The sequence below is a fragment of the Sus scrofa genome, chromosome 12 (genome assembly GCF_054392235.1).
Source record: "Sus scrofa isolate SSC_HxYL_T2T_F1_AM1 chromosome 12, Sscrofa_HxYL_maternal_Yorkshire_Landrace_v2.0, whole genome shotgun sequence".
Taxonomy (NCBI): Eukaryota; Metazoa; Chordata; class Mammalia; order Artiodactyla; family Suidae; genus Sus; species Sus scrofa.
This window is the reverse complement of record NC_139394.1, coordinates 15,674,550-15,701,458: the sequence shown is the minus strand read 5'-3', so window position 1 is coordinate 15,701,458 and position 26,909 is coordinate 15,674,550. Positions and strand designations below refer to the sequence as shown.

General features: G+C 36.5%; 1 protein-coding gene and 1 long non-coding RNA gene across 28 annotated transcripts in view; one reads left to right on the top strand and one right to left on the bottom strand.

Annotated features, from left to right (window-relative positions):
• Window positions 1-26,909, top strand: part of TANC2 (tetratricopeptide repeat, ankyrin repeat and coiled-coil containing 2) — a 365,101-nt gene that overhangs the window by 173,475 nt on the left and 164,717 nt on the right. For 15 of the 27 annotated variants that reach the window (XM_021068127.2, XM_084984086.1, XM_021068124.2 and 12 more), the window contains one exon: window positions 6,705-6,815. The exons of the other annotated variants lie outside the window; for them this stretch is intronic. In XM_021068127.2, coding sequence (XP_020923786.2) covers window positions 6,705-6,815 — 111 coding nt within the window. The remainder of the gene's footprint in view (window positions 1-6,704; window positions 6,816-26,909) is intronic. 27 annotated transcript variants of the gene reach the window in all.
• LOC146398066 (uncharacterized) overlaps window positions 1-26,909 on the bottom strand; it is a 1,038,644-nt gene that overhangs the window by 968,116 nt on the left and 43,619 nt on the right. The window lies entirely within an intron of this gene.

Sequence of the window (26,909 nt, the reverse complement as noted above, 5' to 3'; positions counted from 1 at the left end):
TTGGAAATGGTGTAACTATGTAATGTTGCTTTTTTGCTCAAATAAAATGAATTCTAAATTCCTTCTTTATGAAGCTTTTCACTATGATCAGTGGAGATAAGGACCGTTTGTATGAGAGTCCATCCAGGAATAACTAGTAGCTGCACACTAACTGACATTTGTATTGGTAAACATAATTGACTTTGCCGCCCTGCACACATTTCATATTCAGTTGTATTTGTATAGGTTTATTTTCTTTTTTGTCTTTTTAGGGCCGCACCGGCAGCATATGGAGGTTCCCAGGCTGGGAGTCCAGTTGGAGCTACAGCTGCTGGCCCATGCCACAGCCACAGCAATGCAGGATCTGAGCCATGTCTGCACAACCTATTTATCACAGCTCATGGCAACAACACTGGACCTTAACCTACTGAACAAGGCCAGGGATCGAATCCACATCCTTGTGGATACTAGTCAGGTTCATTAACCACTGAGCCACAACGGGAACTCCCTTGTATAGGTTTCAGTGAAATCAGGTCTCTAATAGTCTGTTAATAAATATGCATATTGTATTTCTGGCTCTACTAATATATCTTCATACAGACTTAAAATAAATGTGTTCTAATTGATACTTCACAGCATAATGTGAATGTAAAATAACATGCACCAATTTTTATTTGGATTTTAGATCAAAAGAGTGGGGAGACTAGAGAATATAACACATGGTATTTGGGGAAGAAGCAGAGAAAAGAGAAATATGAAAACATGTACTTCATTCTTTTATACTTTTAAAGAAGAGAGAGACAGAAAGATACTTTGCCAGCTGTATGTTAATTTTTTAATGGGTTAGAGCAGTAACGTTTTCTTTTTCATTATAATGAGTCAGAAATTCTGCAGCAAACTAGTAGCCATTATTTGATAAAGATGGTCAGGTCACATTTTAATTTCCTCTTCTAGACTACCTCCAAGGGTGTTAGTTTTAAATGTTTTGGCTTTTGTTTATATAGATACTCTTTTCTCGCCCCCCAAAAAATAGGAGCTATATGATTTAGTTTTTCCCTTCATTCCCTTTTCACTTATATCTAGCCTGTCGAATTGTCAAATTCTATAGGTTTTCTTTCTCTCTCATTTTTTAACTTTGTTTTTGTCCCTCTATTTGGGGGGGAGGGGACATAACTAAAAAAGAAAAGCTCCTTAGCACTCTTCCTTTCTTCAAGGTGTAATTTATGCCACCATTTAGACACAGTCACGAATAGTAGTTAATCAGGATATTGGATAGGTTGGAAGGACGCTGTTCCCACCTATTTTCTCATTTTGAAGCCACCATAGATTAGAGGTTAAGAAGGAGGAAAAATGGGTGTCACAAGTAATATCTCTCCTTCTTTCCCACCCCTACTCTAGGAAATTCATGGTACCTAAGGAATTGTTTTCTATTAAGTGTTTAGGAACTAAGATACTGTGAACATTGTAAGATTCTGCCTATGAAAGCTCTGTTAAAAACTTTTTAAAATACAGTTTTCACTTTCCAGATAAATTTCCCACTGTTTCTACTTCCTTAACAATTCTGTAGTTTAGATCTTTTTCTCCTATGTTTTCTTCTAAAGATTTTATAACAGTACATTTAGGTCTCTGATCCATTTTGAGTTAATTTATGTATACAGTGTAAGATAAGGGCCCAACTTCGTTCTTTTGCATGTGCATATCCAATTTTCCCAACATCACTTATTGAAAAGACTGTCCTTTCCCTGTTTTGTTATATCTGTCAAATTATTTGACCATAGTTTTATTTCTAGAATCTCTATTCTGTCCCCTTGGTCTATATGTCTTTCTTTATGCCAGGAACACACTGTTTTAATTCCATAGCTTTATATAGTAAGTTTTAAAATCATGAAGTTTAAGATCTTCAAATTTGCTCTTTTTATTTTGGCTAGTCAGGGTTCCTTGAGATTCCATATGAATTTTAGGATGTGTTTTTCTATTTAAGCAAAAAATATCATTGGGATTTTGATAGGAATTGCATTGAATCTACGGATCACTTTGGGTACTACTGCTGTTTTAATATTAAGTCTTCCAACTTATGAACAAGGATTGTCTTTCTGTTTATTTATGTTGTCTTTAATTTCTTTCAGCAGCATTTGTAGTTTCAGAGTTCAGATTTTTAGCTTCCTCTTTTAAGTTTATTCCTAAGTATTTTTTGTTGCTATTTTAAATTGAATTGTATTCTTAATTTCTTTTTCCGATTGTTCACTGTTAGTGTACTTTTGTGTATTGATTTTATATCCTGAAATCATGCTAAATTCGTTTATTAGTGCTAACAGTCTTTTCGCGTGTATGAAAGGAAATCTTCAGGATTTTCTAATTTAAGATTATGTCATCTGCAAAGATAATTTTACTTCTTTATAATTTGGATGCCTTATACTTCTTTTTCTTGAATATAGCTAAAATCTTTTCATCTTCCTTTCACATTACTGAATATACTTTATTTCAAAACTAACTTTGTGAAAGTACTTTCTTGATACTTTATGCTCTGTTCATCTTTGTGTATATCCATCAGTTTACATTTTCCTGATCCGAGTCCTGTAACAGTTCCTCCCTAAAAATTCCCCTTTGCTCTGAAACTTTTATCAAAAACAAATATTTCAGTAGTTGTTAAAAATGTATATTTTAATGCCTTTGCAATTGCTTGGACTAGGTGTGTTTCAGAGTCAGCTCTGGCAACTCAGTTTGCAGAGGAACCTCCGTAGGTGGATTTTCTCTTTGACCTTTAACATTTCTGTATGATGTATTTAATTATCCTTATTCCCATAGCCTCCACCCCCAGTGATCTTGGTAAGAATGAATGAATACAGAGATATTGGCCTCTCTTCAAAATAGGCCCTAAATGATACAAGTTGGGACTGTTTTTTAAAACAAAACATAACATAACACAGTCATATTGCTAAAAGAGTGGCTGAGAAGAAAATCCTAATTTTTCCATAGGCATTAATACTTTCAGAGATGAGGCTTTGATTTCTGTCTTATTCCAACTTTTTTTCTTCGGAAAGTCCTTTTAGTGATCTGTTATCTTGAGGTATTTATAGATATCTTTCCATAATCCAGTGTTCACAAACTTTAATGTGCCTCGGAATCACTTGGAGGGCTTACTAAGCACAGATTGCTGGGCTTCTACCCTCCCGAGTTTCTGATCATCAGCTGATCTGACCAATTTGTATCTTTAACAGATTCCCAGGTGATGCTATGCTTCTGGAGCTACCTCACTTTGGAGAACCAGTGCTTTAGCTCATACTGTTTAACTTTCTTTCTATACCCACATATTTCTCACCTAGACACTTTGATTTAGGTACTCCACCTTCTAAGGTATATCGTGTTTTTCTTCAATATTATTACCTTCTCAATTTTTAAAGCCTCATCAGTGATGCTACTTTTCTTATCTTCTCTGGTGGCATCTTAGACACCTCAGTTTAACCCCACGCACATAGACAGACTTTCCACATCATGCTGAACTGTGATGATGATAACAGCAGCGGAAACAATGATAAAAAGCATTTACAGAAGATTTATTCCATAGTAGGCCTTGTTCTGTTTTATTTGAATAAATTAATGTGATCCTTACAATTCCCCTATGGTACAGCTGCTGTTATTAATCCCAAGAAACTGATGAGGAAACTTAGGCACAGAAACATTCTCACAGCCGGGAAAAAAAAGAGATGGGATCTAATTTAGGCTTTCTGGTTTCAGGGCTCATACCGTTTATTTCTGTTATCCAGCCCCTCACTACTGTGCTACCAGGTCATACTGCCTCTCCTATGCTATGGCTTGAAACCACTTGCTCACTTGTTCTCTGTAGCCCTAGCACCACCCTGCTTCACTTTGTAATAAACTCATACATGAACGATATCACCATATCTAAGCACTATGCGAAGTACTTTACATGCTTGGAATTAGTTAAGCCTCATAATAATCCTATGACTTTTTGAGAAAACTGAGCTTACTAGCCTAGTAAGACTAACTCATTTACCCAGTTTCTTAGTACTAATAAGAACTACAGCCACAACCTAAATCTCTGAAGTGACTAAGCCCATCCTCTTAACCTGTATGCATCCTCCTCTCAACCTCTGCCAGATTCCCAAACTCACGTCTTTTACAGCATAAAATCATATTCCCAGTGTTGGTTCAGATCTCTTTATAGATCAGTGGTTTCCTGTTATCTCTTACATCACAATAAAATACCTGCTTTTGGTTTTAGAGTCCCCTACCCATCTCATTTTCAACCACTTTTAACTCTCTGATAAACCCTTTTGGCATAGAGTTATTTTACTCATCCGAATCATTTTATATACCTCTTTTTTTTTTTCACAGTGAAGTATATTAAAGTTCTAGGCTTCCAAAGAAAATATTGTGTCCCATCTTCCAAGTGGACCTGTTATGTTCGCCACCCAGCAGTGTTAAGACTGTTGGACAATCTGTCATGCCTGTGATTATACTTCCTGTGTATGGTTGACTTACAGAAAACACTGGTTTCCTATAACTTGGGTGAGAGCAACATTATAATCTATAAAATAATTTAAATTCGTTATTAGACCTGTATAGTATTCCATGGATGAGGGTTGAGGTCAAGATAGAAAAAAAGAATTAAATGTCCACTCTGAGCTAGAGAGGTACCGGTTGGAATTCCCTGAGAAGTGAAAATAGAGAAGTCAGTGTGGTGCTGAGTTTCACAGATTTCCGGGATCCTGGTTTTCCCCCTGGACTCCATCTCATAATTTTTATACGTTCTTCATACTTCCCTCAATTTCTCTCGCCATCCTTCAATTTCTTTCTTACATATCTACCCTAAGTTGCTGATTTCTGTCTGTCTACTAGCCCCAAATTTCATTGTAAAAATTGTTATTACAAGATTATTAGATGTATAGAGTCCCTTGAATAGGGACCAGGGCTGTCTTTGTCAGAACTCAGCAGGTAAAATACTTATTCTACTGCCACGATAAAATAAAAATTCTAGTAAAGGATTTAGGAGATTTAAGAATTAAATTGTAATAATTTCTCCCATATGAAGCAATATTGGGTAAATTAAATGTTTCAGTATTTCTGAATTGGTGAGATTATAACGAAAGGGATTCTAATCCTGGCTATAAGTAGCCTGCATATATGCATAGAAATCACTTGAGATCTTCATGTGTGATAGTGATTTTTAAAAATAGGCTCAAGTTTTACACTTGTAGCAGAGGTGAGAGTTCTGCTGTTCCAAACTTACTTTTGATGGAGAACCATACTGTTAGCACCCTTAGCCTTTGTTGCCATGGAGACAGGAAGACTTAATTTTGGTTTTTTAACATACACTTAAAATATACCTACATACCCTAAGGTTTAAAGTGAGGTTTAGTTGACTGTAGATTTTGAGTATTGGCACATATCAAAAACATTTTCTGTTTTGTTTTTTTTTTTAATACTTTATATTTTTATCCCTCAAAGAAAATAGAGGCAAATTCTGGTCATTGTAATGACCAAGTTTTATATTACTTTTTACAGGATCTTTTAGGAATAACTTAGAATCCCCCTGTGAATCAGTAATGGATGAGGATTTTGAAGAACATGCAGAAATTTTTGAAGAAAGTAATGTGATCTTAAGCACTCACATGTCTGGGACACCTATGGTTATGATACTAATGTATAATGCATACAAATCAATTTTAGATTCAACTGATACTTTTGTACCAGTATTATGCTAAGCACTTTCACCCTACCATAGTTTGTTTACTAGAACTCAGTTCACCCTACTGTAATTTATTTAATAAACTCAGTTTGAAAGTTCTAACCAATCATCATAATGTTAACTTTTAGTATATTTAACTGACTATAAATATATGTAGATAATATTCCTTAACTTTTCCTCCTAAAAATCATTAAATAAAATTTATATGAGCTTTTAATAATAAAACCTACGATTTGTGAATTATACTTTATTCATTCATTTATTCCTTACAAGAATGGTTCCATGGCATGGAATATTATGTTCCTTAGACTTCATGATTATATTTGCAACTAAATTTCATCTCTTTATCTTTAGCATCCAGTTTCAAACTGGCATGGCCTAGCTAGTATCTTAGTATACTAGCAGTTTTGACTTCTTACCTAATAGCTGAGCAGTTAGGTCATTGATTTCCTTGTTAAGCTAAGTAGATTAATCCTACTTAAGGTATTTATCACAACCTAGTATTATTTCTGGATAAAGGAAACTTTCTATTACAATTATTATGAACAAAATCTTAAAACTTAGTCCTGTCCTTTACTCAGTCGATACCTGTATTTAATGACAAAGGAAGACAAAATAAGAAAGCTCTTTGCTTTATAAAGAGAGAGGAAATAGCTAAGGGTGATGGGCTAGGCAGTTACAGCTTAAGCTCAGAGTTTTGACTCTTAGATTTTAGCTTTTTCCAGTCTGCAGTGACTTTTTAACAAGACCCATCTCCGCTATGAAGAATGCAGTTAATTTTTTTTTCTGGCACAAAAAAATAGGGTAACCTGATCTGAGTCTGACAGAGTGTGTCGTTCATTTAAGTGCTTCCATCTGTTGCCTGCTGTTCCCCTTACTCATGACCCCTCTATGTTTCTCTTTCCCTTCTCTTTCCCTCTGTTTCTCTTTCCTTTTTCTTTCTTCCTTCCTTTCTGTTTTCCTCTCTCTTTTTTTCCCCCTCTCCCTCTCTCTCTGTCCCTTTTTTTGTCCTTAGCCCCTCTGAGGAAGGCAAAGTTTGTTGAGAGCCCACGAATTCCAGAATCCGAGCTTGGCTCACCAACCCTCACTTCAGCTCAGAAACTGGACGTGGATGCATACTGCCCTGGTAAGCGTGCATGCAAAGTGTCTGCTTTGAAAGAGGGAGGCTTGGATCAGGCCCATCCAGCAGAGCAGTGTTTTTACATGTATGTTATTCATAAAAACATAGCTGTTACCTTTTTTTGCAACTGATTGCATATTTTCCTTATTAGAACACAGTTTTTACTGAGTATCCTTTTTGATTATTGATGTAATTATGTAAGTGTTGAGAACAGTTTCAGAGATAACCTTCAAAAGAATTAAAATGATTTGGTAGATAATAATTTTTCAGGGTGATTTTTGTGAACCGAGGTACTTGAAGAAATTTTGCTTTGGCCACATACAATCAGGAATGTTAAAGATATGAATAAAATGTTCCTTCAAACTAGCCCTTTACATACAACCTATTTGCCTAATCCCTGTTGGATTTCTGGACAGTTGCAGAAAATAGTTGTGATGTTGGAAACATTATACTTGAGTTAGAAAAGAAACATTATAGGTTCCTGATTTGGACTCCTGGACACTCACTTTTAGAAACACCTCTTCTCATGAATGGCCTGTAAGCACATGTGGGGGGTTCACGAAAACCCTTCTTGTGTGGGAGCCAAGCGGAGACAGTCTCATTATCAATGCTTAGATTCTTCCAAACTTAGATGGGTTGCTTGGCAACATCCTTTACACTCACTCTACAGTGAGTCTATAGAGCTGTGTCAGAAATGTTCACAGTTCTAGTTGAGTATACAGATCAGAGCTTTAGGAAAGGACTTTAGAAGACATGGTTTCAGGTCTTTTGTTTATTCCTGCTCATTAAAATTGATGTTGTTAAACCACAGTGGTTGCAACTGCTGTATATTTGCAGCTTAGGGATCAGGAAAATAAAATGATTTCTAGTTCTAGGGAAGAGATCAGTAGCTGTAATCGGAAATGTCAAGATAATTCACCTCTGAAGCCAAATAAGACATATTTAAAAAAACAAAAACAGTGGGCAAAAGCTTGAGCCAAACTCCATCAGTTATATTTGATTTTATGAATCAGTTTTGAATATTGAAAGACCTTGGGGATTTTGCATTCAGGGTGCAGAACCTTGGGCTTCATCTACTGTCATAGGTAACTATTCAGCTTTAAAATAATCACAGGTAGGTATTAGGAACTAGCTTTTCTTTTTCTAAAAGGAACAAAGTAGCTTCTTAAAATGGCACTGTGGAAAATTGTTAAAAGAATCTTTTTCACGTCTTGAGGTATTGCCACATTTCCTAGGCTGTGGAATATTATGCCTTGCATTTCTTCACACAGATTTTAGTGTAATAAAACGAAAATAAATGCTCTAATTCTCTATTCATACATTGAGTTTGGGGAGAGAAACGCTATCGGAGGTCTTTTTTTTTTTTTCCCTAGATTTGCAAATCAGAATGATCGTGGGAAGACTAATCTTTCACTTCCTGATTTCTCATCTAACATCCTTAATCTAATCTAGCTATTGTTACTGTCAAGAAGCAAGGTAGCTGCTGTTAGAATGCCAGCGCTGAATCACTGTGAAAAATCTTGTCCACTTACGTATATTTTCCACAGGCATGAATCTTTGCTGAATTGGAATTGAACCAAATTAAACCTCAGTTAAGATTTTTAGAAAACCAGGAAGAAACCAAAACATGCTGCCAAAATGTTAATCGCCATGCTCTGCAGTCTCTTTTCTTATCTCAAACAGATTTAAGGCACAGAAACTTCTCAGTGATTTGCTTTTTTATAGTAAAGTGATTAAATCTGTGAAAATAAGTTTCTACTGAGATAAGATTAGTGACCTGAAAATTGAAGCTATTATCTTCTACAGAGTACCAAAAATTAACAAAAAAACAAGTTTAATTTAGTATACTCATAAAACAAACAAATAATCCATTTTTTTTTAATTTCTCTTACATAGGATATAGTAACAGAATAAGGATCGCATTTTGTTGTATAGTCATATGCAATAATGCAGTTAAAGCTAGTGTTCTTATATCTTCCTGTTCAGCTGCTTTATTCACTATCACATGCAAATTTAGGAAAATAGTGTATTAGGCAACAATCTTAAACTAAAGATTAAAGGAGCAGTAGTTCTCAAATTTTACCATGCTTCAGAATTACCTGGAGGACTTGTTCAAACAACCGTTGCAGGGCCCACCCCCCAGAATTTCTGATTCAGCAGTCCTGGTTGGGTTGAAAATTCGCTTTTCTAACAGATTCTCAGTTAACGCTGAAGCTGCTGGTTGAGGTTCCATAGTTTGAGAACCAAGTTAGTTATGGGGTTGTTGTAGGCTGCTTGTACGTCTGTAGGGTTCATTCTGCTATTAGCTTCTGAAGAGTAATTGGGATGTTGTGTTCTTATTATCTAATCTTAAACCTTTTGGTGCCTGTATTTCAGGTGGGAGCAAAAAAGCTTTTGTGTCTGAGAAATGGACATACATTTTTCTTGGTTTGTCTTTGTGTACATGGTATCTGTGTACCCAGGACTGGTTTTCAGTGTTCTCCTACAAGGAAAAGGCAGTTGTGGATCTAACCAGAGCAAGTGGTTGATATTTGGTCTGCAAAGTCTAGGGAAAACTACAGTGAGATACAGCTGTTGATACAAAATATGTGTCTAATAAACTGAGGAATTCAGTCTACATAGCATTAGATTTAGAATACTTATTTTAAGTTTTATTCATCAAATCAGATTTGTTTTATGCAGAAAACAGGAAAAAATACAAGTAAACTGTATTTTGGTTCTGCAGCTGAAACCATGGAGATGATTGATGTTATATAATTGAACTATCAGAGTAGGGGATATCAAGTGAATTGTGTTTGATAATCGTCTTAGAGTGGAGAAATTAAGACCAAGAGAATTTAGGTGATTTGTGTAAGGTCATAAGCAGGATTTATTGTTGAACTCTTGAAGGGGCCACAATGTAGTACAGAAATACATTGCCCCTAATTCTATTACCGTGTACATTTTATAAGTACTCTTTGACTTACCCTTAAAATTAAAAAGCAAAGTTTTTAGTTTTTAAGTATGAGACAGGGCTGTATTGTCCTTTTAGGGTAACCAGTGTTACCGGTGCTTTCAATAAAAGAATTCCCAAAATAAGAGAACAGATTCGTCCTATGCCCTAACGTTTCTTCCTGCAGCATTAGTTATTATTGACTGTGTAATTTTAGGCATGTCACTTCACCTTTCTAAGCCTCGGTTTCCTCATCTATAAAATTGGGAGTGGTAATCTTAGATCAGATTAACAAATATAGAGCACTTAGCAGAATGCTTGGTTTATAGTAAATGCTTATAAATGTTAGCTAATTTTTTATTATCCTAGTGATGATTCCGAGATACGGTGCAAGATCTTAAAGCATTTTCTAGACATTCAAGGGGGGAAATGTAAAGGTTTAGGGTCATTTTCTTAAATGTGTCTTACTGTGTTTCAATTACGCTTTTCCCCTTACTCGTTTTGTGATCTTGAGCATGTCATCTGATGACTCGGTGCTTCAGTTTCCTATCACAGCAACACTATGTATAACATGATGTTATTTCTATAATTTAACAAAAGAAAGATGCGTTTGTGTAGATGCATGACTACACATCATGGGGGGAATGCCTAGAAAAATAAAACAAGCTAAGATTAGTTTCCTAAAGAGGAAGAGAATTGGGATTGTTGGGATGCGAGAGGGGAGAGAGGGATGGGTGAGATCATGATCGTGTTAGCAGTGGTTCTCTCCGGCTGCTGGGATTACAGGTGGTTTTAATTTTCTCTCTTGGGCCACATATGTTAGCTCAGGTTCTGAAGTTAGATCTGGGTTTTATTCCTGACTCTGTCACTTACTCCCTGTGTGACTGTACATAACGTTTATAGCCTTAAATTCCTTGCCTGTAAAATTGTGATAAAAATAGGTCATTTTTTCATACAGTGAGTCTATCTCATAGAATTGTAAAGCTCAAGTAGAATAATATATATGGCAAATATTTAGCCTGGGCAAAATAAACAAGAAATATTCGTAACCTTCCTGTTGTTGTCATTCGTCATGATGGTTATTCTTCATTTGCTAAAATTTCTGCAGTGAATTTTTGTTGAAATTTTTCAGTGATGCTATTAAAGAATAGCAATATTCTTTATATCTTAGTTTTTAAATTTTTTATGTTACACATTGTAATAGTACATAATTTGAGGTGTAGACGTGGAAGTTGACACAGATGGTAGGCCAAGTCAACAGTTTTATAGGACTTTTGACTACATGTGCAAGGTTAAGGGCCAAAGTCCAGACTGGTGTTCTGAAAATAGACAGGCTTTTATCCATAGCAGATATTTTCAGAGGAATTTGAGATTAATCTTTTTATCATAGATCCTTTTAAATCTCTTTAAAAATGGCACTGTCCTTCAAAGAACAATATTATTTAAGGTGACAGCAAAATTAGGTTATATCCGAAACTCAGGAATGCAAGAGAGTTTTATGATTATTTGAACATGGATGTTCATTCATATTTAGACATTTTTTTAAATTTATAAAGGGTGTTTCATTTGGATTTCTTACCAGCATTGTACTTCTATAGCACGAGTACAAACCACTGTAGATAGATGAAATGTTTTATATAAAGTGAGTGGTTCCTTGAATCCTCCTTTCCCAACTCCTATATGTTTAGTCAGTCATTCCACTTGGAAAGGACAGTTTGTTTTCTCATTTTCTTTCTTCCATTTTTTCTTTTTCTGAAAACATTATCCAGGGTTATCTTTATTCTAAATAGTTAGGCATCCTTCACTTGTTTTGCTCTGAATTTTGTATTTTGTAACTAAAACTCTCTGATTTTTTATTGATATAGTGTACCAGGAGGCTTTTTTTTTTTGTGATTCACATCTTCTGTTATGTTGTGTTTGTATTCCTTATGTCTGCTATATAGTAAACACAGTAAGTATACAGTAGGATTTTTAACCTGAGTTAAACTGGTAGGCTTGGAGGATTGGTTTTAAACTCCTTAAAATTATACAGTACCACTATTTTTCATGCACATATGTACTTTCTGTAACAGGTTCTCAAAGCAGTCTGTGATGCATACTTTCTCCCACCCCACCTCACCCTACCCCGCCCAAAAAAAGAAAGGGAAAAGAAATGCTGTTAAAAAGGTTGAAATGAAACAAAGGGTGTTAATGGTACAACTATTAGAATAACCAAAAAACACCTAAAATTTGGATAGTGGACGGACTTGAAAATCAAATGAAGGGAATAATGTGGTTTTTGTTTTGTTTTTGTTTTGTTTTGTTTTGTCTTTTTTCTAGAGCAGCTCCCGCGGCATATGGAGGTTCCCAGGCTAGGGGTCTAATCAGAGCTGTTGCTGCCAGCCTACGCCAGAGCCACAGCAACGTGGGATCCGAGCCGCGTCTGCCACCTACACCACAGCTCACGGCAACACCGGATCCTTAACCCACGGAGCAAGGCCAGGGATCTAACCTGCAACCTCATGGTTCCTAGTCGGATTCATTAACCACTGAGCCACGACGGGAACTCCATGAAGGGGATAATTTTAAACTCCAGTGCTGCCCTAATCAGGATATAAAAGTTAGTATAGGAAGTAGAGATAGAAACCAGAGAGAGAAACGGGAATCGTTTCAGTGTATTTTAAGTATGAGAGCTACTGCCTGATTACTGATTATGAGCATAAGCATTAACAAAGAGCTAGAGGATGACTAGGAATAGCTTTTCATGCCCACCCTGGCTCATCCACTAACAAATTCCTAACATGTTAGAAAGTTACTTCAGTGGACAGATGCTTCGTTGAATAAAACTTTGCACTTTGAACATTTTCAGTTGTTTTTCTGATGTATATTCTATCAGTGTTTAAAAGATTAACCGTCTTTTAACTTTTAGGTTAACTTTGCCTAGGATGTTTTGCATCACACATTTTAAAGACTTAGCCTGTACATATGGTACTTAGATCCATAATTTATGTAGATATTCAAATGGGCAGGTTTGGTTGGGTTTTTTTTTCTCATTAACTCTGAAAACCATTTTAACTTTTGGTTCTTTGAGATGGTAAAATGCACCAGTTTAGACTACAGACCCTGGAGCTAGACCGCCTGTATTCAAACACTGACTTGACCACGTACAGCTTGTGTGACCTTGGACAAATTACTTAACCATAATGGATTTCCTTATCTCTAAAATGGAAATTATAATACTACCTACATCATAGGAATGCTGTGAAGATGTATAAATTGAAATATGTAAAATAATAAGAGCAATTATGTGGTACATAGTGCTGTATAAATCTTAGCTACAATTATCAGAGTGTTTCAGAGCCTTTATTGCCTTTTATCCAAGAATGCTGTGGGTAAGGTTATCATATTTTTTTATGAGCACCTCCAAAGAGGATAAAATTACACCTGTAACCTGTAGTCATTGCCTGTTTTTATAAGCAGTTTATGTATAGGTGCTAAGTTTTGTGGGGTTTGGTGGTTTTGTAATGGAGGTAGTTTTTCATAGCGGTACATAGCTCGGGCCCTAGGATCAGATAAACCTGGTTAAATTCTAACTGTGGCACTTACTAGCTGTATAACTTTTTATTACTTAATCTTTCTAATTTTCTGGTTCTTTATCTGCAAAATGGGTAATATTACCTACACTTTAGGGTCTTTGTGATGGTTAAATAAGATAATACACATAATGTACTTATTAGCACAGTGTCTGGAATACCAGGTATTATGACTCATAACATCTCTCACATGTATATATTATGATAAATTTATTTCTGAAAAAAGGTAGTTTTGTATTTTCTTTTTCCTGAGCAGTATTTATGTTCCTGCACCCCAGTGTTCATAAACAGTTCAGTGGGAACAGAGAAGAGACAGAAAGGTATTCTTGACTTGTGTTTTGATACCTGAGAAACTAGAGATTTATGAATTCTGTATCTGATGTCACCACTGCATCCTTTATCTCTAAGTCATTTAAAATCCTCTTTGTCTTTTTGTTTTGTTTTTTCTTATCCAGATGTTACTCATTGTAACATTTAAATTTATAGGACATGGGGAGTGTTGGCTAAATTCTATTTATGATTATTGAGTATCCTTGTGAATGGCTCCTTGTATTGGTTATCTATTGCTATATAACAAATTACTATAAAAATGAGTAGCTTAATGGAATTCCCGTCATGGCTCAGTGGTTAACAAACCCAACTAGCATCCATGAGGATGCACATTTGATCCCTGGCCTCTCTCAGTGTGTTAAGGATCCGGAGTTGCCGTGAGCTGTGGTGTAGGTCGCAGATGTGGTTTGGATCCCATGTTGCTGTTGGCTGTGGCTTAGGCCAGCAGCTACAGCTCTGATTGGGCCTCTAGCCTGGGAACTTCCATATGCTGTGGGTGTGGCCCTAAAAATACAAAAAAAAAAAAAATATATATATATATATATATAGTAGCTTAAAACTGCATTTATTATCTCACATTTTCTCTGTGTCAGGAGTCTAAATGCTGCTTAGTTTCTGTGGTTCAGGGTTTCACAGGCTGCAGTCAGGATGGCAGTCTTGTCTGTGGTCTTCTCAGGGCTCAACTGGAGAAGGATCTTCTGTTAAGTTTATGCACATGGTTGGAAGGATTCAATTCCTCACCATGTGGGCTTCTCCATAGGGCATCTTGCCCCATAGCATCTTGCTTCATGAGAGTGAACATGCAAGAGGCAGAGAGAGTGAGAGCAAGATGAAAGTGAGTTTTTTATGACTTAGTCTCAAAAATGACATCCCATCAGTTTTTTGTTGTTTTGTCCTCACTAGAAGGAAGTACCAGATCCAAACCATGCTCAAGGGAGTAAATTGAAATTTTAAAGAAAATTGTTTAAATGAATTTTCCTTGCTTTTTTGATATGTGTCATACCATTCTTTGTCTTCCAATAAAAAAGTTCCGTAGTATTCCTGGTATCCCACCTTTTTTATATTCAGAACTTCCCTGTTACCTTCTTCTAAACTGTCTATAGATCTTTGTGCATGCTTAATCTGTACAGATTATTTACAGATACGCATTTGTTAGGTTAATCTGTACTTTTCAACAGTCTGTAATCAATACTATTATGTCTTCAATGCCCTTATACCTTTAAATTTATTATGATGGGCTTTGATTTTAAAAAATATTTACTGAGGAGTTCTAGTTGTGGCTCAGTGGTAACGAACCCAACTAGTATCCATGAGAACGTGGGTTCAATCCCTGACCCTGCTTAGTGGGTTAAGGATCAGGCAGTGTCATGAGGTATAGACACAGCTCGGATCCTGCATTGCTGTGGCTGTGGCATAGGCCGGCAGCAACAGCTCAGGTTTGACTCCTAGCCTGGGAACTTCCACATGTCGCTGATGTGGCCCTAAAAAGCAAAAAAATAAATAAAAATATTTACTGAAAGTAACTAAGTAATATGAAGTAATTTGGTGCCACTTTCATGAGGTTTGGGCTTGGAAAAAAATCTGTCTCGTGCCATTCCAGTGTTGTGGCTAACATTTGCGCAGTTTATCTTCCAGTACTGACTTTTTTCTTGATCAACATAGAAAGGAAAAACAGGAGTTCTCTTGTGGCTTGGCGGATTAAGAATCTGGTGTTGTCCCTGCAGTAGTTTGGGTCACTGCTGTGGCACAGGTGCAGCCAAAAATAATAAATAAATTAATTAATTTTTAAAAGAAAGAAAAAGAGTGAAGATAGCTTACCACCTTTCTCTCCTATCACTATTCAAAATTTTTTTTCAAAATAAAACATTGTTTCCCTTACTAACAGTGGCCAGTTTTTAAACATATTCATCCAAAAAGAAATGACATGAATCATATACATTATAGAAACTTACTGTATTCAGTAACCATCTTAGACTGTCTTTACTCTAAGGGAACAGATATCTTTGCTTAGGACAGAATTTATTACACTGTGATCTAGAGAACTGACGTGTTAGTTCTGGCTACATGAAGATGCTAAACCAAAAGATCTATGAACATGGGACTTAATCAGCTTTTTTAGCACTGCATCCCTAGTGCTCAGACCAGTGTCTGTTGTATAGTATTCAACAAATATTAAACAAATAAATGTTCTCAACTACAAAATAATAATAGCTACTAGAAATTAGGACATTTTTCAAACAAGCAAAATATTAGAATAAAAGCTAGAGATGAATACTGCATTATATAACCGTAAATATTAAGGATAGAAAAAATAATCAGGAGTATATGAAACCAACTCAGATTCTCTTAATTGCTGGCCCTGGAGAGTTAATTCTAGACCATTTCTCCTGCTTCTTTCCTAACACTTCAGCTTTGAATCTGATGCCATCAAGCTATACTAATCACTGCACTTTCTTGCTACAGTTTCTCTAGACTTTGAGGTCATACCACTCATTTGAAGATTTTAGCTACTGGTTCACCAGAATTTCTAGTATTGCATCTTTTTTTTTTTTTTTTTTTTGTCTTTTTGTCTTTTCGTTGTTGTTGTTGCTATTTCTTGGGCCGCGCCCGCGGCATATGGAGGTTCCCAGGCTAGGGGTTGAATCGGAGCTGTAGCCACCGGCCTACGCCAGAGCCACAGCAACGCGGGATCCGAGCCACGTCTGCAACCTACACCACAGCTCACGGCAACGCCGGATCGTTAACCCACTGAGCAAGGGCAGGGACCAAACCCGCAACCTCATGGTTCCTAGTCGGATTCGTTAACCACTGCGCCACGACGGGAACTCCCTGCATCTTTTTTATACTTGCTGCCCTTCTAACTGTCTATAGGTCTCTCCTCTTACCTAACCTACACTATTACAATTGAGTAAAATACTTCTTCCTGTTTTTCTCCTTAAGCTGGGGTAATTACATCACGTTATTTTAATATGCAGGCTTTAAAATAAACCCCAGATTTGGAAGCCAAAAGAAAATAAATTTACCATTTAGACAAAGGTGACTTTTGAGGGTAATAACTTTTCTTACTATAACCAGTATATAAATGCCTTGCTTTGCTCATTAGAATAAATTGTGCTATGGACAAGCACCATGGGTGCCTGGATAAGTCCAGGCCAGCAGGTGAATAAAACGGAAATACACAGGTAATGCATCTTTGCCATATTTTATATCTCAAACATATGTTTATTCAAAGCAGACATTGAAAATCTCAGTTTAAAACCCAAAGGAACACTCAGGGATAAACATCAGTCTTAGAGATTTCAGTGAAGCATTTAAGGTTCTTGAGTTTATCAAGTATTGCTTTTCACTTCACCAAATAGTCATCATCGTACATTGATGGGCATGTAGTGCCTGTACATTGGGGGCAATTATATAGGCAAGGAAACCCTCATGTAAGTGTCGCCAAGAAATGAGTACTTTTTATCTCCATGTGTATCCTGTGTCTGCAATGATTCCCACTTCCATTGGGAGAGAATCAGGATAATGGGATGTCGTGATGGAAGATTATAAGCATTTATAAGGCTGTCCTCTTAGCTAGTACCAAACTAATGAATTTTTTTTTTAATGCAAAGAGTCCCTAATCTTATAAGAATTTTATTCTGAAGCAGCAAAAGGGAAAACCACTGTGTGTGTGTGTGTGTGTGTGTGTGTAAGATTCTTTTCCCCATTTATTTGTGTATGTCTGAGTTATTAGTAAAAAGAGTATAGGCATATTAGTAGATAAATTTACTTTTTTAGGGAGCATTTTTTCCTTTTCTAGCTTTCCTGAGATGTAATTGACATAAACATTGTGTACAATAAGATGGTTTTAGATTGATAGATACATAAGTAGATAACTAATTAAATTTATGGTCAGTCTCTTTAGAAAATTGTACCTGCATATAAAATTTTTCATATTATCTCGGTTTTCAAAAATTAATAAAACATTTATGTTTGCCCTGTGTAATAGTTTTATCTGAAAATTAGTCTGAACAAATTGAATAAGAATCAAAGACGACAGTGTTCTAAGGAAGTTGCATTATTGCTAACTCCTATTCTATACCCTAAAGCTGGGTATCTAAATACTACCTTTTAAAACTGGAGAGATTCCCTCATAGCTGATTCTTTAACTTGGGCTCTAGGTGAGTTAATTTAAAGAAGGCAGTAATTTAGGAAGGAAGGAAATGAAAGGAAGGGTAAGTAGGAGAAATTCAAATACTTCTGTTTTCAAGAGATGGGGTCTGATGATTAAAGATTCCTTGGATTTCTGTGCACCTGCCCCAATTTAGGCACTTTTTCCCTCAGTTGAGGATTGACAGTGACCTGTGTCATTGGTAGCCAAACATGGATCTAGTTTTCCTGTCTACCTCCAGAGACCATTCTCCCTACTTTTCTGTTCTCTGGACCCTCCATATTGAAATGTGGTTCTTACTCAGAACTGTGGAAAACATCTCATCACCACCTTAACCTCCAGCTAGTATTTAATTTTGAAATGGCAGACAAATTTTACTAGAGACAATATTTTTAAAAAACTGTTTAGCAAGCACATTAAAAAGAAATAGACTTTCTTTTTAATATAGCCAGCCTGAAGAGTGCCTTCAGGCTGGCTATATATTTTGCTGTTCAAGATAAGCTTTATCATTTCCTACCACCATTACCCCCAGCCATGCCAGATATATTAAAATTGCTCATATCCCAAAGGTATTTGAGTTTGCAACCTCTGCTATGGGTTACAGGGAGTCGTTACTTTTTATTTCAGAAGGTGGTGAAGAAGAACTGGAAGATGAAAGAATGAAAATTCCCCTTACCTTCTCCCTATTAAAACATGCTATTTCAGGAGATTGACACATTTCCTAAAGAGTATGTATCAGAGGATCTAATATGAAAGAGTTCCTGTTATAGCTCCTTTGCTAGCTTACATAGTCTTCTGTTTAGAAAATCATTTGTTATTCGCTATGATGGCTTAGTATACCAGGAGGAAGCATTAGGCATGATTGAATAATTGAAATGTGATGTTACTTCAGAAAGAAGAACCGAGGGAGAATTTCTTCAACCAGTAACCTCTAGTCATTTTAGAGAAATACTCACCGTCTCCAACACAGTGATCATCATATGACTCTTATTCTTGTTAACTCCTCCACTGCTCTCTCCTTCGTACAGGTTCTAGCTCTTGTCCACCACATTTTTACAATGTTATATTAAGAATAATCTTAAAAGAGTGACTATAGAAGGTACTCTAACCCTCTGACCTTTACCACTATTTCTTTTGCCTGTTATTCTGCTAATTCTCTTGCCTTTTCATTCCCCTAATTATTTTTATGTGCTGGAGTTAATATTTGAAAATATTTGTAGAAGTAATCTGAAATTAGGATCCCCCCTGCCCCCAGAGAGGGTTTGCATTTGCTTCTGCCACCTGGAACCAGTTCAATCCAAATTCAGGGTTTGAAGTTTTCCAAGCCAATGAGACAACACAAATCAAGACTTCAGTTTACTTCTGGCTCATCTTTATCTCTAAGGAAATAGTTCTTAAGGATCTGAACCCAAAGTGTGGGATGTTTTAACAGAGTTCCTACTCCTGGCAGATCCTAGACTCTGATTTTGTCCCCTTGACCTTGTGAGACAGCCAAAAGCACAGCTCAGCTGCTCAGTCATTTCTTCCCTGTTAACAAATGCCTCCAGTGCTAAAGCGGCCCTTTGTACTGGGCAAGATCTCCATGTCAGATTGCCATCGTCTCCCTGTCTTAATGATGACTTATCGCCATCTCGTTGGGTCTTTAATGCTTTTTACAAGATTTTAAGAATATATTTTGTCCAGTTTTTGTTAAATGTCATCAGCTGGAGGGTCTCCAATTATTGAAAAGCCCCTTCCACCATTATTTCCTTTGGGGAAAAAAATTCTAGCATTTGTATTTTTAGATCACATATATATCTGAATGTATATAAAAGGAGCATTTTTATTTTTCTGTCCTACACGCCCCATGAAACCACGTGGGACCAGATCAAACACTAAAACAGTCTGAGGACCTTTCCTTTATGGACAAACAAATCCCCTTAAATTCTGGGAGCTCTCTACTTGCAATGATATTATTAGCCAGTTGGTTAATTATAAAGAAGTTCCCTTTTCAAGTAGGTGTTTAGAGTTGGTTCATGGTCCATCTTGCTGAGTAAGTTGTCTCCTATTTGAACTTGAACACTAAATCTCAAAGAAATTAGTATTTTGCATCAAAATTTTGACGTTTTGCCTATTGTGGTTATGATATTACCCATGGTGCCAAACTGTTGAAAAACCTGCTCCTCATCTCCATCTGATGTAACTTGACCTATTACCATTAGATGGGAAGGAAAATGTCAGCTTCATCCAGTCACAAATCCCAAATATATTTCATAGAGCATTGAGGTTAAGTTCAACGTTATTATGTTTTCTGCTTTCATCTTGCCTTCTGCAGTAGCCGTCATAATTAAATTATAATTGTGAGTGGATGAAACCGATGTTTATATTGCTACCAGTAAAAAAAAAAAATTAAATAGGGAATGGGAGTCATCATGTGAAATGATTGGAGAGTTTCTTTTAATGTTTGAAGAGGGTCATGAGACACATGCTTACTGCAGTCTGGCTTTCCATTTCTTAGCTCTGTTGCAAACCAATTTTAAAAGCAATGTTCTTATCTGCCAGTTAATGTTTTATTAAAACATTGAGTATCAAAAGCCACATAGCATATTTTTTGTAATTACCACCAAATGCCTAGCACATATATTAAAGACTCAATCTTCTGTTAACCATGTAAATCATCTTCGGTAATGCAGAACAGAAGGCTACCCTTAAATTCTAAAGGTATTATTTGTTTCATATAAATAATTCTTTATTTATAGGACTTGAAAGAATTCTGGTTAGAATTCCTTTGTATATAAGTAAAACTTCCATTACATTCAAGGGCATAAAATATGGATGCTATTTTCTGGTACCTTACCAGAGCAATGATTCTTATTTTCTTTATTTTATTTTTTATTGTTATTTCCCCCAATACAATTTTTTTTCCATTGTACAGCATGGGAACCCAGTTACACATACATGTATACATAATTTTTTCTCCCATTGTCATGCTCCGTTGTAAGTATCTAGACATAGTTCTCAGCGCTACACAGCAGGATCCCATTGTTAATCCATTCCAAAAGCAATAGTTTGCATCCGTTAATCCCAAGCTCCCAATCCATCCCACTCCCTCCCCCTGGACAACCACAAGTCTATTCTCCAAGTCCATGATTTTCTATTCTGTGGAAAGGTTCATTTGTGCTGTATATTAGATACCAGATATGAGTGATAACATATGGTATTTGTCTTTCTTTTTCTGACTTACTTTACTCAGTATGAGTGTCTCTAGTTCCATCCATGTTGCTGCAAATAACGTTATAACGTTCTTTTTTATGGCTGAGTAGTATTCCATTGTGTATATATACCACATCTTCCTAATCCAGTCATCTGTCAATGGACCTTTGGGTTGTTTCCATGTCTTGGCGATTGTGAATAGAGCTGCAATGAACATGCGGGTGCATGTGTCTTTTTTAAGGAAAGTTTTTTCCGGATGTGTGCCCAAGAGTGGGATTGCTGGATCATATGGTAGTTCTACATATAGATTTCTAAGGTATCTCCATACTGTTCTCTATATACCTGATTCTTATTTTCTTAGTTAAAATTTATTTTATATGATGAATTCTCTAGTACAACCAGCCTTATCTGGTCCCTAACCAAGTAACCTTTTTTATAATGTCACAGATGATATGTTCTTTGCCTTAGAAGAAAGAATTAAACTATAGGTGAATCATCATAGCATTTTTCTAATGAAGGCTTTTGAATATCGGATATAACTCATTTCTTCCCAAATATCAAACATGGAAAAATAAATACTAAAATGATCAAAAACATCCATCTGGACAGTTTATACATTTTCTCCTTTATGCTTACCACTGTACCCACCGTGCCTAGTGTAGTGACTGACTAATATTAGTCAGTCAGTAGGTGTTCATTCATTGTGTGTTGAATGAATGAAATGAACCTGAAAAGAGGAAGGAAAAATGAAAAAGTTCGTATTTTGTTAATATGTGTAAATTATATAGTTTTCTCTAAGAATGTCTTTCCACTTTCTAATTTACTACAAAGGGGCCTGTAAACTTGAACAGCTGGAATCATGTTTTCTTTTTTTTTTTTTTTTTAATCTTTTTTTGCCTTCATTATTGTTCAGTAAAGGTGTTCGGGAAATTCAGTGGGGAAATAAACATCAATCCTTACCTCACACCATGCACAAAGATTAATTTAAAGTATTGTAGACCTGGAGTTCCCATCGTGGCTCTGTGGTTAACGAATCGGACTAGAAACCATGAGGTTGCGGGTTCAATTCCTGGCCTCGCTTAGTGAGTTAAGGATCCGGTGTTGCCATGAGCTGTGGTGTAGGTCACAGACGCGGCTCAGAACCCGTGTGGCTGAGCATCGGCGGGCAGCTACAGCTCCGATTAGACCCTAGCCTGGGAACCTCCATATGCTGCAAGTATGGCCATAAAAAGACAAAAAGTAAATAAATAAATACATTTTTAAAAATAAAGTATTGTAGACCTAAATGCAAGAAGTAGGAGCTACTCTTTGCAACCTTAGAATAGGCAAAGATTTCTTGGATAGGCTGTAAAAAGTGTAGGCTATAAATGAAAAAATTTAGAATTTGAATTTTATCTAAATTTAAAACTTTTGTTCTTTAAAAGACACTTTTGAGAAAAGGGAGGCTATAAAACAGGAGAAAATATTAGTGTGCATATGTCTAACAAACTTGTATCCAAAATAAAGAACTATTATAAATAATCAGAACCTAATTTTTTAATGTACAAAATATTTGAAGAGACATTCAAAAAAGAAGATACAAGAATGGCCAGTATATCTGTGAAAAGATGCTCAACATCATTAGTCATCAGAGAAATGCAAAGTGAAACTCTGAAATACCACTATGCAATGGCCAAAATCAAAATGGCTCACAATAGGAGTTCCCGAGTGGCTCAGGGGATTAAGTATCCAGTGTTGTCGCTGCAGTGGCTCAGGTCACTATTGTGGCATAGGTTTGTTGATCCCTGGCCCTGGATACTTCCCCATCCCACCGCATGTGCAGCAAAAAAAAAAAAAACCACAATACCAAGTATTGGTGAGGACATGGAGTAACTTGAATTCTTACACACTATTTGAGAATGTAAACCAAACAGTCTCTTTGGAAACCAGCAATTTCTTATAAATTTTTAAACTTTATAACCAAGCCATCACACACCTTTGTATTTGTCCAAAAGTAATCCAAATATCAGTATTCAATAGCAGGAAAAAAATAAAATGTGGGGTATCCATAAGGAAGAATACTACTCAGCTATAAAAGGAAACAAACTCTTGAAGCAAGGATGGGTTTCAGAAACGGAATGAAAGAAGCCAAACAGTATGCACACTATTGTATGCGGAATGGATGATCAGCAGGGACCTGCTGTATAGCACAAGGAACTCTACTCAGTAGTCTGCAATAACCTTTACCGGGAAAGAATTTAAAAAGAATGGGTATGTATATACGTATAGTTGAATCACTGTTATACAGCAGAGATTATCACAACTTTGTAAATCAACTCTACTTCAATAAAACTTTAAAAACGAAAAAAATAAAAAAGCCAGACAAAAAAGAAAATAGACTATTTAACTCCATGTATATAAAATTATAGAAAATAGAAACTAAGAGAACAGAAAGCAGTGGTTTCTGTTTCTGATAACAGAAAAAGTGGTTGCCTGTGACTAGGGTTTGAGAGACTTCAAAGGGACAGAATGAGACTTCCGGGCATGATAGAAATATTCTGTATCTCTGCTTTGGTGATAGTCTCCCAGTTGTATACCTGTCAAAAAATTCATTGAAGGAGTTCCTGTTGTGGCTCAGTGGGTTAAGGACCCAACTAGGATCCATGAGGATATGGGTTCGATTCCCTGACCTCACTCAGTGGGCTAGGGATCCAGCGTTGCTGCAGGCTGCGGCATAGGTCACAGATGCTGCTCGGTTCTGATGTTGCTCTGGCTGTGGCGTAGGCCAGCCGCTACAGCTCTGAATCACCCCCTAGCCTGACTACTTCCATATGCCATGGGTTTGGCCCTAAAAAAGACAAAAAAAAAAAAAAATCACTGAATTGTATACTTTTAGGAATAGAATTTATTTCATGTAAATTATATCTTGTGACACAACAGAAATGAATCTGACTAGGAACCATGGGGTTGTGGGTTCGATCCCTGGCTTCTCTCAGTGGGTTAAGGATCCAGCGTTGCCATGAGCTGTGGTGTAGGTCGTAGATGTGGCTCGGATATGGCGTGGCTGTGGCCTTCAGCTGTGGCTCCAATTTAACCCCTAGCCTGGGAAGCTCCATGTGCCATGGCTGCGGCCCTAAAAAGCAAAAACAAAACAAAACAAGACAAACAAAACAGAAAAAACATCAGTAGATGAAAAGAATAGAATCTGGAATAAGATGGCAACTAGAAGTGAGTGGGTATGAAGATGATGAGAGCGAATGGTTATATTGAACAGAAAATACATGGTAGGAAGAACCACTAGGATTTCGTTTTGGTCTACTAATTAAGTTGTGGTTGCAATTGAATCAAAGTATCTAAAGATTAAATGCTCATAATAATGCTGTGTAGCAAATCACCCTAAAACTTACAGCAACCGAAAAATAAGCAACTTTTTTCTTAGTCATGGATTTGCAAGTGGCAGTTGGGTGACCCTGTCTCAGGTTAGAGGTGGGCTGAGCAGCTCGAGGTTCAAGCTGGGCTCAGGCCCATGGGTGTTCATTCTGGGGCCCAGGCTGTTGGGGCATCAGCTGGAGAGAAGCTCTTTCCTTTGGCAGATCACAAGAACACAAGCCCAGCTGCTCCGACACATTCAGACCTCTGCCCATGACATTCCAAGGTCCAAATTAAGTCACATGGCCAAGCCAAAAAAATCTTTTAATTGTGTGAAGTTTTAAACAGACCGAAAGAACCTCCCATGTAGCCATCCCACAGTTTCAACAATCATTTCATGTATTTCCTCCCCCTTTTCTTCAAGTACACCCAAAGGAACTAAGTGTAGGGGAAAGCTTTGAAGTCAGCCTCTGTGAATAGAGATGGGCTAGTGGTGATTGCTTTGACTCTTATCACTGGTAGACAGTGGCCATCCAGTCGGGAGCTCAGTGTGGGGAGGATGTGGAAGAGCTTTGTGTCCACTTTCGTACTTACTGTGACAAATAGCTGCCCTGCTTTTTTATCAGTCACCCAGTTCCAGTATTCATCAGAAAAGGAGACATTAAGGTTACCACGTAAGAATTAAGAAAAGAAAATATAACTAGGTTTTCTTTGGCTATGGGGCCAAGCTAATCATAGTTTTTTGTAGCTCTGTTAGAGAGAAAGCATGGGTTTTATTTGATTCAATGTGGTACAGATTTCTGAATCTTGGAATAGTTGAGAACAAGCAGTTTATAATTAACAGATCACAAAGGAAAATATAAACAGCCTGATGAGAAAATGCAAAGAGAATGCTGAGAATTAAGAGAGTCTCTGGAACTGGAATGTGTGTAGCCTGCCATGTTGGGAATACAGATTAGGGATTTGGATACATTAGCTATTAGATATTCCGTTTCTTGGCACGGTTTTAATCGTTGTTTAATCCCACTGCAGTTTAACTTCTTTAAGTGAAAGGCGCTTTTTTTGAAACTGTTGTGAAGTGTAAACCATCTCTTAAAAGAAAATTGTTGTCATCAAGAAAAATAAACATCGGAGTTCCCATTATGGCTCAGTGGGTAAGAACCTGACACTGTTCCTGAGGATGCAGGTTCCATCCCTGGCCTCACTCAGTGGGTTAAGGATCCAGTGTTGCTGTGAGCTGTGGCATAGGGCACAGATGTGGTTCAGATGCTGTGTTGCTGTGGCTGTGGCATAGGCCAGCAGCTGCAGCTCTGATTCAGCCCCTAGCCTGGGAACTAACATGTGCCACAGGTACAGCCCCAAAAAAATCAACATTAAAATATTCTGAAATATTTAACACTTGCTTTTTTACAGCATTCTATTTCTTGCCCACATTATACTTCTCAGAGTTTAATGTACTGTGATTCAATCAATTTATTTACTTTCCGGTTTTCCCCATGAGACTATAAGCTCCTTAAGGATAGGGATTAAGCCTATTGTTCATCAGTGTGTATCTAATACTTCACACAGTGCTGGACACATAGAAAGTACTTAGTAAATATTTATTGAATTGATTAATGCTTTCCCATTTTGTCTATCAGATTATTCTGCTGGATACCATTAATAAATGAAATAACCATTTAAACAGTTTGTATTCAGTAATCACATTTTCCTCAGAGAATAATGAGTCCAGCAGTCAGGGAGCCTGAACTTCAAAACTGACTCCATCACTTGCCTAACTGTAACCAGGAGTAAGCAAGAATGTAATCTTTGTGTGCTTCACTTTTGCTATGTGTAAAATAATAAATGTTGTGAAGATTAACTAATTTTTTGTTCATCTTTTAATTGTAGTGTCTATTTTTCTTAATGGTTTGTACAAGTTTTTTGTATATTCTCAATACAAGTCCTTTGTTGGATAAATGAATTAAAGATAACTTTCCCACTCTGTGGCTTGCCTTTTTACTGTTTTAATGGAGTCTTTGGTGAACAGAAGTTTTTTCTAATTAATATACTTCACTTTACCAATTTTTTCTTTTTGTGGTTAGTGCTTTTTGTGTCCTGTTAAATCTTTGCCTAGTCCCAGTTTGTGAAGCTGTTCTGTTAGGCTAGCTTACAGAAAATTTATTGTTTTATCTTTCGTATTTGGATCTGTAATTCACCTGGAATTGATTTTTGTGTATGGATCAGATAGGGGCAGTTTTCATTTTATTCATGTGTATTGATCCATCTCCAATTATTGAAAATATTATTCTGTTACTAAAATATTGCATTGGCATCTCTGTCCTAAATAAGACGATTAGATATATATATATATGTTTCTGGATTCTTTATTCTGTTCCACTGGTCTTTCTAGCTATGCTTGTATCAGTTATACTCTGTCTTAATTACTTCAGCATTATATTTAACTCTGATGTTAAGTAAGAGCACTCATTCTTCTTCACATTTTCCTTACTTATACCTAGACCTTTCCATTTCCATGTAAATTCTGGAATCCTTTCGTTTTGTGGTGTTGTATGCCTCTTTCAGTGTTCTGGAAG